The 11,452-nt window shown below is 36.7% G+C and overlaps 1 protein-coding gene across 2 annotated transcripts in view; it reads left to right on the top strand.

The window, feature by feature from the left end:
- LOC102307161 (hemicentin-1) overlaps window positions 1-8,215 on the top strand; it is a 26,801-nt gene extending 18,586 nt beyond the window's left edge. The window contains exons 11-14 of one of the 2 annotated variants that reach the window (XM_042218655.1): window positions 1,674-1,811; window positions 3,102-3,311; window positions 3,683-3,925; window positions 5,906-8,215. In XM_042218655.1, the coding sequence (XP_042074589.1) occupies window positions 1,674-1,811; window positions 3,102-3,311; window positions 3,683-3,925; window positions 5,906-6,126 (812 nt within the window). In that variant the 3' untranslated portion in view covers window positions 6,127-8,215. The remainder of the gene's footprint in view (window positions 1-1,673; window positions 1,812-3,101; window positions 3,312-3,682; window positions 3,926-5,905) is intronic. The other variant, XM_042218656.1, reaches the window with a different exon arrangement.
- Window positions 8,216-11,452: the final 3,237 nt, after the last annotated feature.

Genomic DNA, 11,452 nt, shown 5'->3' with positions numbered 1-11,452 from the left:
GTTGGGATTGAACTCAGGACCTTCTTGCTGTGCGGCAACAGTGCTAACCACCGTGCCACCGTGCTGCCCCTACGAATCCATCTACTTTTATCTAATCCACTTCAAAGATCTACCTTTTTCCTCTGCATTTATGTTTACTGACTCTCTGCATCAAAGAGCCACTTGTGTCACGTAATGCGTCACTTTAAATGAACCTTTTCTTGTCTTTACACTAAATGTTGCTACTTTACATTTTAACTAACTGCATTGTCTTTGTCACTTTAAACTGTGATTTATTAGCACTGCTGCAGTGTTTTCTTAGTCAGGGGTAGTGAGTGCACTCAGTGCCTCTCTGTGCCCACTGTTGGGGGAGGGACAGTTTCCTCCCCGGTAACTGCTGGGAGCGGCGTGCTGCTGTCAGCTGTAGCTTAGCTTAGCTTTCTCCTAAAAAAGTCAACAAGTCGCCGCTGGTTTACTTAGCAGCTGAGCTGAAGCGATATACACTCCAGCTCACTGTAAGAGAAAGGAAAGCCAAGGAAAAGGAGCGGCAGCTGTTGGAATAAGAGACTCAGAAAGTTTACTCTAATGGATTATTTGAGCTTTCTTCGTCTTCTTTCAGCCCTTTTGACAGTAGAGCTGTTATCGCTTTCTAACGGGGCAGAAACCAGTAAGTAAGAAACACTTGAGAGCTCATGTTTTCTTTGCTGTTGACATGGAAATAACAGAGGCTAAGGGTTCCATCCCTGCGTGCTTTGGAGTTTGCTTATAGCAAAAAGGGAGTGTTTAAAAAGTTGGGAAAGTGTGAATGAAGTTTTTAGTGAAATCCTTTATTTATCCAGGAAAAAGTTTCACTAAGTCTAGTTTTCGAGAGAGGCATGTACAGGAAGCCTATTCCTAAACGATTAAATGGGAGGAAAAAAAATGACAAAAGTGGGAAAATTAGTGACTTTTATTGTTGGGGTTATAAGGATCTTCTGTATATTTACATTTTCCCCCAACAATCTGTTTATTGTAGATGCGTGGTTAAAAGATATATGTCTCAGGTGTGATAACATTGTACTTTGTAATACGTGGAAATGAACTGAGTTGAATGTGACGCATTTAACTGATATGTGTTGTTGGTATAGTCCTCCTCAAAGAATGGTGGGCAGCAAGTGCAGACTTCCCTGTGGGAGGGGTGTATCCTTCCTGAGTCTTTTCCTGTTGCCTACACAGGAACAGCTTAAAGAGCTTTCCTTTCATTGCTATTTCACAGCGCTGGATGTGGAAATCTTGCATTATTATATATGATGGAGGAATGTTGAGTTGGACTGAAATAACATTTTTTTTACTACCACTCATCTTTCTGCATGTGCTAAGCAAGAATGCCCATTTGAAATAACTCCAAACCCAATGGTGACTGAATACAGAAGCAGGGTGCAACATGCAGCTCAACATCCACAATCTCCACAAATGTCTAGAGAATATACTGGGAGGGCGTAGAATCTGATAATATAGCTTGGTTTGCTAACACCAATGATGACTGGGTGGTAACGCTAGTTTGCACTGCAATATTTCCAAAACTACGAAAATGCAATAAATCATCGAAATGCACTCTTTACACTTTTACCACCTTCAAACTTGAATGTCAACTTTTGTTACTGTGCTTTCTTTCTGTTACTGTGATTCCCTCTCCGAACAACTCTTTACTGTAGAAAAACCAGTCAGTGTTTCCATCAATCACGTGGATAACGTTACCTCCATGGAAGAGGGCAAAGAGTTCCAGCTGCGGTGTGACATTGTCAACATTGCACCGGGAAAAAAACCCACTGTTTTGTGGTACAAAAATCAAGGTGAAGAACTTTTTTTGTAAATGTTATAGCTTACGCCAGGTTTCTTTGTCTGTATTATGCTGGGGAAGTGAGAAATGGGTACAGACGAACGTGAAAATGCAAGACATAAGGCAAAAACTGAGTTTATACAATTCCAAGTTTAATTATTATATCCATATTTGTTAGGACCTCTTTAATTCTTCAATACAACCCAAACTTTCTTGGGGAAGCTTGTAGTTTCTTTAAATAGTCTTGAGAAATAGATCTCCAGGCTTCTTGAAAGACATTCAAAGCTCTTTTTTTTAAATATTAGTAGCCTTTTGTTCTGTTCTTTGTCAAGATCCCACACTGCTTTGAAAATGTTGAGGTTCGGGTTCTGGGGAGGCCAATCCATGACTGTTTCATTGTTTGTTTTTCTATCCAGGTATGCGTTTATTGTGTTGGCAGTGTGTTTGGGATCATTGTCATACTGAAAGATGAAGCAGCTGCCAATCAGCCACTTTGCAGATGGTATTGCATAGTGGATGATGGTACTTTTCTGTGTTCATAATTCCATCAGTTTTGACAAGATTCCAAACACCACTGGCTGAAATGCAAACACTTACTGCATGTCTCTCCTGACCTTCTCCATGCATATAGATGAAGATTTGAACCCAAAATTTCTCATTTTGATTCATCAATCCATAAGACCTGTTGCCACTGATTTTCAGTTCAATTGCTATAATTTGGCAGCTTTTTTTGCATGTTGTCCTCCACTGGTCCAGTGTTGCCTTACATTTCTTTAAAGATACACAGCACACCAAAGTCTCAAGATAGTGGTTCCCTGGGAATTACTTGATTGATGCAACAATTCAATTTTATGCCTCTAAAACTGTGTTATCTTTGGCATTTTTATGAAATAAAAATACAACAAAATTTGTGTTTGCAACAGGATGCTTGATTCTTGCAACGTTTTCTGTTATGTTTAGACACAACACTGATTCATTACTTGAGTTAAGTATTAAGACATTTAGCAAGCAAAGAAAAAATTCCTTTGAAAATGGTTAGGTAGGAGTGGACTGAATAAGTGAAGGAAATAGCCAATATCCAAAGAAAAACCTTGGAAAGACCTCCAGAAAGTGTGGGGAACTATTGTTCGAGATCATTTTAAAATATTACAAGAAAGTCAGGCAAAATGTAAAGAAATAAGGTGTTGCTTGAGACTTTTTCACGGTACTGCAAGTCATGCTTCATTTCTGTTATGTCTTCGACTCATATGCAATCAGGTGGAAATGTCAGCTTTTGTCTTTTTGTTGTCTTATTTTCTGCCAGACATACTGAAAGAAACTGATTGTCAGCTTGAAAACAACAAAACCTGCAAATTCAGTGATGTCAGATCCCCGGTAAATGTTTCTACCACGATTAATGTCAATCTGCAAAGGAACGACAGCGGAGCGGAGTTCAGATGTGAGGCTCTGTTAGAAACGGGATCAAACACCCCTCAAAATACAACATCCAGCACTCTTAAGATCACTGTCCTGTGTAAGATCCTATTTTCATATTCACTTTTCCCAATTAAGAGGAATCTACCATTCCTTTTGTTATGTTGAACATATACTGTTTTTAAGTGTTTATATTAAATGTCGTGAAATATTCAAATAAAGAGGTAAAAATATTTAAAAGTACACAATTTGAACAAAAAGTTCCACTTTGGGATTCTTTGCTCTGAATACCCAATTTCTAAATTTTTTTCATGCTATTCATTCTTATATTCTCAATTGGATTCATCTCAGAGGTGTACAGATGGGTTTGAAAATATGCTATTCAAATTGTAACGCATTGTTTGTTTTTCATGGTATTGCTTGAATATTCATTGTCTTGACATTACTGTATTTACCTCTTTGTCACAACAGATAAGCCCAAAATTAATACCACAAAGCTTCCAAAAGAAATCCCCGTGTTCAGAGGCTACCCTGAGGAGCTTGTTTGTGAAGCAGATGGTAACCCAACCCCAAAGATCAAGTGGGGCTACAACCCAGAGTCTCATGTGAATGTGTCTAAAGGAAACCTCACTGTGTATGGGCCTGGCATCTACAACTGCACTGCCAGCAATGATGTTGGTTCTGCATCATATGAGGTTAAAGTGATTCTAAAAGGTAATATATTTCTGTACTACATGTTTCTGCAGAAACATAAAGCTGAAGTTCTGCAAAAGCATGAATATAAGGCTGTCCTAGACTGTATATAAAAGATGGACATGGCCAATGTGGCATTTCCCATGTAAATGGTAAATGGTACTTATGTATTGCTCTATTTGAGAACTTTTACTACAAGTCACCCAATCACACACACATTCATATGTCTGTCATATTTTGGAGTGTAACAGATCCAAATGGAATATGGATAAAACAACAGATAAACAATGAGCACAATCACACAGAACACAGTACAATTCAACAAAGGACAAATAAAAAGACACAACTCTTTAGATGAGAACCATGGAGGGTTCGTGAGGGCAATTGAAACAACTAGGTAACAAGAAATAGGTGAAGATAATCAACCAGACAGAGGAAGTAAAAATAAAAACAAGATACTGAAGACAAACAGTTAATAAAATAAAAAAGGAAGTCACTGACTAACATACAGACAAGACCCTAACATACTATGAACTAATGAACTATGAAATACCACAAAATAATATACAAAAAAACTAACACCAAACAATAAGTGCAAATAACTCACAATTTTGGGTTCAAGACCAAGGATCATAACAACAATGAAAGCATCTGGGTTAACACAGGTTCAGTATCTTGTCCATGAATCCTTCAACATGCAGACTAGAGAAGCTAGGGACAATTCTTAAAGCCATGCACTGTTTCCTTTTTAAACCCATGGAATATAACTGTCTTATTCATGGTAAAAAGAAAATCCACTCTCTTTAAGTTCTCAGATTTCTTCATCAGAAAGAAGGGCGAGAATTCCTCCCAAATCACTTGCAAACAATTATTTAACTTATTGCTGCTAAAAGTGGTTGTCCAAGCTACTGAATTATCATAAGTACTTGGTTTTTGTTGAATAAATAATGATGCTGGTGTTCATCTCGGGTTTAATTCGTTTTAAGACCTTTTAAAGTCAAGGTGATATGATATGTAAAACCTTACAGCTTTCTTTTTACCATGACTGTATATTTAAGCATAATTGATGACTATGAGGGTCCCTTCTTGCTCAAAAAACAACAGCTTCGGGAGGTGGTAGAGTGGTAAATGTGTAGCTAAAATATCTGCAGGAATTTAAAAAATTTCAATTTGCTGCTATAACTCTGCACTGTCCACGTTTTACTGTGACACAACAAATTTCCCACATGTGGGACTAATAATCTTATCTTATCTCTCTTATCTTTTAAATATGTTGGGGAGATTCACCATGAAAATTTGAGGCTATGATCAAATACAGGATATATCCACAATAAGTTTGGAGTTCCTAATAAAGTGCTCAGTGACTCTATGACGCCCTATGTTAGTTTTCGTTCAGTTTCAGAAAACATTACATTGAATAGTAATTTCAATAGTAGTGCAGGAGGCTTCGAAGAACCTGGACAGATCACCAGTTTCTCACAGGGAGACAGAAAGCCATTCATACCCACACACCTGTGGACAGTTGCCAATTTTAAGGAAATATAAATCATAAAATGGACAATTTAGAATTACCAATTAACCTAACCACACTAACTGCATGTTTCTGGGCTGTGTGGGGGAAGCTGGAGTACCTCGAGAGAACCCAAGCAAACACAGAGAAAACATCCCAACTCCACAAAGAAAGGAGTGTGTGGAGATGGTAAATCATAAAATTATATTCCACAAATCTCTCTGTAAATATAACCTATAGCCTGTCACGTAGAACACACTAGAAACTTAAGGGGTACTACTACTTTGCAATTGATCTTCCTGCCCCAATACTTGGTCATTTTTAAAAATAAATTAGAAGCTATCAATCTTTATTTTTATTTGCACTTTTTAATTTTGCATGTTTGTTTGTTGACCCCATTAAATTATAGAGTAAAAAGTTTACATTTGTATTGTTGCACATAGGAAATGAACACCCTTGCATTGTTTCCCGTTTCACTGTCTATATTGCAGAGGACTACCTCCCTCTCATCGCTGGATTTGTGGCTGTCACTGTGGTAGCTATCTCCACCATCTTCATCTTCATCTACTCAATCTACTACAAGAACACCAAGATGCGCCGCTACAGCCTTAAAAATCCCAAATTCAGCATGCACAATGGGAATGTAGCTCACAGCAATGGTGACCTGCAGTTCCCAATGACCCGACTATCAAAGCAGTACATCTGTATATAGCACAGAATAGACTGCTGAGCAATCTGAACGGTCTGCATCTCTCTGCCACCAGGGTTAACAGGTTTTTCTTGTTTTGTTTTTTCTTGTTGTTGTTGTTGTTGTTGTTGTTGTTGTTGTTGTTGTTTTTTTAAGTCTGAATACCGAGCCAAATACAAAGAAAGACTATTCTGTCCTCCAAACGTCAATCACCCTGTTATTCTCACATAAATTTCCCCTTACATTATAATCAGAGGTGTAGTCCTATTTGTATAAGTAGCGCATCGATCACAGGCACACAGCCTTTAGAGTTATTTGTTTTTAAGGCTATATCACCAAAGTGGCAAGTTTAAATTATTCAACTATAACCATAACATGCTGCTTACAGCTCTCTCCTCCCTGGATGTGTCTTCTTTGTTTTCCTTGCTTTCCTGTTTGATAGGAACAGTCTCTCTTTAACATTGGTGCCATCTCTCTTCCTCACTTATTCTCCAGTGAACTTTAAATTCTACCGTTTTTCACATAGTTGTTACATTGTAGGCACACAGCTGTGTGCAGTGCTTTGGGTTTGTGCTGAAACTCTTCACTGAGTCTGCTCTAAATATGCAGAGTGAAGAGTCCCTTTCTACTCTGGTGTTTTTCTACACATCATACGTGTCATCTTTTCCACACAGATTTTAGGTTTATACTGTAGAGTAGTTTGGCCCTAGATAGCCCAGCTTTGATTACTTTTTTTAACTTTCTTCCATGAAATATTGTTGACGTGACAACTGAATTTCAACCGATTAAGCTAACTGTGAATATGTTGTTTCCTCTCTGGTGGGAAAAAAAGAGGTGGGGACTATACCTCCAATTATAAGTGTTTTATCCATAAGGCAGTAATACTAGGTGTAATCACAAATTTCCTTGATTTGAATAATTTAAAGAAAAAATAATGAAAACCATACTTGATTTAAATTTGGCAGGGTCTCTTTAAGGTCCTCTGCTTGTTAACGTGTTCACCACTTCCATCATGGCTCCTGTTTTTAGATCCTTCAATGAAAGATCAGTTCTCACTACTCAACTCACAAAACTGTAATTTCACTGTGAATCCTAAACTTGAGCAAATATCAGCTACACTGACGAACTGACGTGACTTCATATCCATGATTAACACTGATAATTAGATCCGTGTCTCACAAGTCCAAGCCCAAAGGCTGAGCTAAGGTAAGGACTATGTGGAGTCACCACACAGCACATTGAATGCTTTTTTTTTTGTGCCACCAAACAAAACACAAGACTTATCTCTCGGGGCCTTGCTTCATCCTTTTCCTATAAAGAAAGTAGTCAGAATGTGATTTACATTCAGTGATCTGAAAATAGCATCCACACTGGAAGCAGTTTGGTTTTAAGGAAACAACAAAATAGAGTGAGGGTCAGAAACATTTAAATCAGGTTTTTGATTTATTTTTTTTTATTGTAGCTTTTACTCTTTGTGACTGTTATTGCACCTGGTGTAGTTACACAAATGAGCAACCTCGGCTTGAGATGTACAAGTCTGTCTATACTACTGGATTCTTACCAGTTTTCACTGGATAGAAAGAAGTGAAGGAGCAATCCAACTCGAAGGTGAAAAATTTTCCCATTTTATTTTTTATATCTGATGCATGGTTGGTTTCACTAATGTTGATGTTTCTGTTAGCCTTAAGACTTCAGATCAGAACCATATGGGATTTATCACGTCTTTAGGACATTGTGAATCTCAGACTGCTGTCCTTTAAACTGTTAAACTCACGGGAAATACAAAGCTTTTATAAACTGCTTTTACTTATCGCCTGCTCTGCCAGCAGTGCACACACAGCAGTTTTCTTATTTAACCTCACTCTTCAATGCATATCATATTGAATGTCTTTATGAATTGTATATTCAGGGTAATATTTGATGTAAATCCAAAAGTTTATATTTATTTATGAGAAACAGTAAAGGCTGAATAATTTAGTGTTGAAAATGGACTGCGCACTGGTTAGTAATGCAAATTATTGAAGGGTTAATGGAGTTCAAATCCTTCGTGTGAAGGCTGAGGAGAACTTTATGACACATTTGTATATACTGCTGTAAATATTTCTGACTGGGGCAAAAGTGTATTTTGTTATTAAAAATGTCGCTTTTTAAAACATGCTGTTCCTATTTATATGCATGGAAACATCCAAGTATTATAGTGTAATAAAGAAAACTGAGGAGTTCAAGAAAGGAAAATTTGGATATGTAGTTTTAAACCTTTTTTACAAGTAATTAAGAATGGCTGCTTTATTTGGTTATTGGCATGAATAAAATTAAAAAAGAAAATTGTATGCCTAAATACAGACTCAGTAACCCTAAGCATACCATTGTATTTAAATCATAACAATAATAGTTTTGGGGGGGTAAAGGAGGAATAACAGTACAGTATTTATGCTTTACCTGAACCTGCAGCACAGCACAATGCATATGGAAAAGCTCTGCTTTGTCCACCACACATATCTCTAAGAACATCAACTACAAGAACAAAAAGTTAATATCATTCTTTTGCCTTTTTCCCCCCCATTTTTCAGAATGGTTCATTAGTGTGTTGAAGCATAGCATGTCCATCCTGTTACCCTTATTTATAAAATAAGCTGATATTTTATGTGTTTTGATGGTGGATGCACTATCAAATCCTTTTTGAAGTCTTCCTCTGCTAACCTGTTGTGGATCACATGGTTAATTGTGGCTGCTTTAAACATAAAACTGAGAATATTCTTTAGTGTATTTATATAATCCATATATCACATTTTTTATATATATTTTGATATGTGGATCCCAAACATGTTGGGTAACGAGACTTTTCATGTAAAAGAAGACTATAAAATGTGTTTAAATGATCATTTCAAAATAGAATACAATGATTTGTTTTAATTATCCCTTACATGTAATATATGAGTTATATTTTAAAGCTGTCCAAATCTATACATACAGATAATTATAAGGATGGTGAGATCATTACAATAAACAAGCATTTTACAAGAAAATGTAACAGTGAAAATTCCATGTTGTCTAAACGAATCAATGGGGTCTCTTGAATATAAATATATATAACTAAGTTCAAATGGTGGGCTGGTATATGTCCCATTTACATTGGTGCATACAATGTAAAACTAAGGAAAAATGTTCCAAAAGATTCCAAAAAATCTTGATTTTATTTTGAAAATATGCTCATGCTCTACATACTGGGTTCAGTACCGGTTTAGCATAGAGTATGTGAAGCATTCACAGGTGTGATGTCATCTCAGTTATCTTCTCTCCACCTTTCCTCCCTTTTTTGTTTTGCTCTTTCCTAAATAACTTACCAATAAAATAAAAAAAAAGATTTTAGTCATATCATTTTTAATTGAAGGTAATACATCATAAAAAAATAAACATTAAAAAAAATACACTGTGTTACTACCTTCAATTTTGGTTTCAGTTTTGGTCACAGCTTGTGGGCAGAGCAGCAGGGGCGACACAGGTGTGTGACTAGCTGTATTCAGGTGGGCCTAATTTATTTGTCATTTCTTTGAGAGCGTGTTGTCCTCTATGCTGAAACCATGATGTGGTTCTTCTTCTTCTTTGGCTTCTTAATCGCGTGTACAGGTGAGTTTGTTATCTGTCATGTTTGTTTCTTTGTGATATAAAGTTACAATATTATGTCTCCGTTAATTTATAATTCATATCAGCTCTGTTAATGTACCATATAAAAATACTGCCATACTGTCTATGACCTTATATTTTTATATTTGATATTTGCTTTATTTAGCTTGATGGGTTTAGTTTTAGTTTTCGTGTGATTCTGTAGGTTAAGCGAAACTTGTAAATGATACAGCATACTTGTGAAACCTGTTAAACTTGTAATTCCTTGAAAGGTATGACAGAGTTACCAAGTGACAAACAAGAATCTTCTGTTCATAAAATATTTTCTTTTCTACTAAAAGGCTTTTTTTTCTCCTTCCTATAAACACATTATCATCTAGAGGAGAAACAAAGCATGGTCCCACAAAGCATCTTAAAACTTGATTTATGGGGCTATACTAATTAGACCAGCTTTCATTATTGTTCATCTAATTCATCTAATGTTGTTCATTAGATTGGGCATATTTCTGATGTCATGAGTAGATAGTTTTAAGCTTCTAAAATTGATGTATTCTGGTATAAAAAAAGAAAATAGCCTCTGTTTGTGGCACCTGGTATGCTGTAGATACTGACTGATCTGATTTTAAAACCAACATATTCTGTTTTCATGAAAATGAAAAAAGACTCCTTTAAAGCTTTCTGTCTGGGGCGTTAAAGAGGATGACTGTAGTTTTAGTTGTCTAATGATTTTTCTTTACTAGAATGACAACAGGTTCAAGTGTTAATGCACAAAGTCAAGTGAGAGGAAAGAAAGTAGTGTTGGGTATGTTGTGATTTGGGAAAAGGTGTTGAAATATCAGTTTTTTGTTTTAAAATATTGAGTGGCTCATCCTTTAAGTGGAGATTCTTCAGTCCCCTGAACTGAGTACCAGCCATGTATACATCGCTGTTTGTGCCATATGCCAAACTTAAGTCTTCTTCTTATAGGAAACCCTGCAAGTGCCTCTTGTCCATTACAAATTAGTCCCCCTAGAGTTGTGGTGAGACTTGAAGGCTCCTTTTCAGCCAACTGCACCTCACTATCTGACCAGATTGATGGAATGGGCTGGGAGTCTCCATATGGAGGATTGGACCTTACCCAGGGTGTCACTTCTCTTCTCTTTTCAATTGACTCTGTGCCAGTGTGGGAGTTAGAGCCAATGTGTTATGTAAATCTCCATGATGGTGATCAGTGTGTAAAACTGTTACCAGTCACTGTTTATAGTAAGTAGCCTTAACTTTCTCATATATTTCCAGAAAAGGTGTTTTAATATTAGAACAGTGAATGACATTAATTCATTTTATTTCTTCTACTTGCAGAAATGCCAGACAGTGTGTCATTGAGACAGAATTCAACTACAGTGAAAGAAGGTGAACAGTTTGCCATACAGTGTGACATTGTTAATGTTGCACCAGCAAGAAATCTCTCTGTGCTTTGGCACAAAGGAAATAAGATCTTAAATTCTGAGACATTTGATGACTCCAGTCCATCTCCCGTCAGTAAGTCATCTGTCCTCACTCTGACTGCTCATGGAGATGATGATGGAGCTGAGATCTGGGCCCGTATCCCTAAAGATTCTGAGAATCCTCTCAGAGAGCTCCTAACGTAACCTAAAAATTCCTTGCCAGGAGTTTTAGCTTAGAAGTGATTCCAGAACATTTTCAGTGAACTCTGAGCAAGGAATGGATGGAAAATCCTATCTTAGTG

Source organism: Haplochromis burtoni, unplaced genomic scaffold (assembly GCF_018398535.1).
Source record: "Haplochromis burtoni strain Fernald_Lab_line unplaced genomic scaffold, NCSU_Asbu1 Contig_21, whole genome shotgun sequence".
Lineage (NCBI taxonomy): Eukaryota > Metazoa > Chordata > Actinopteri > Cichliformes > Cichlidae > Haplochromis > Haplochromis burtoni.
The sequence above is the reverse complement of the archived record's forward strand: the minus strand, read 5'-3'. Positions and strand labels throughout refer to the sequence as shown.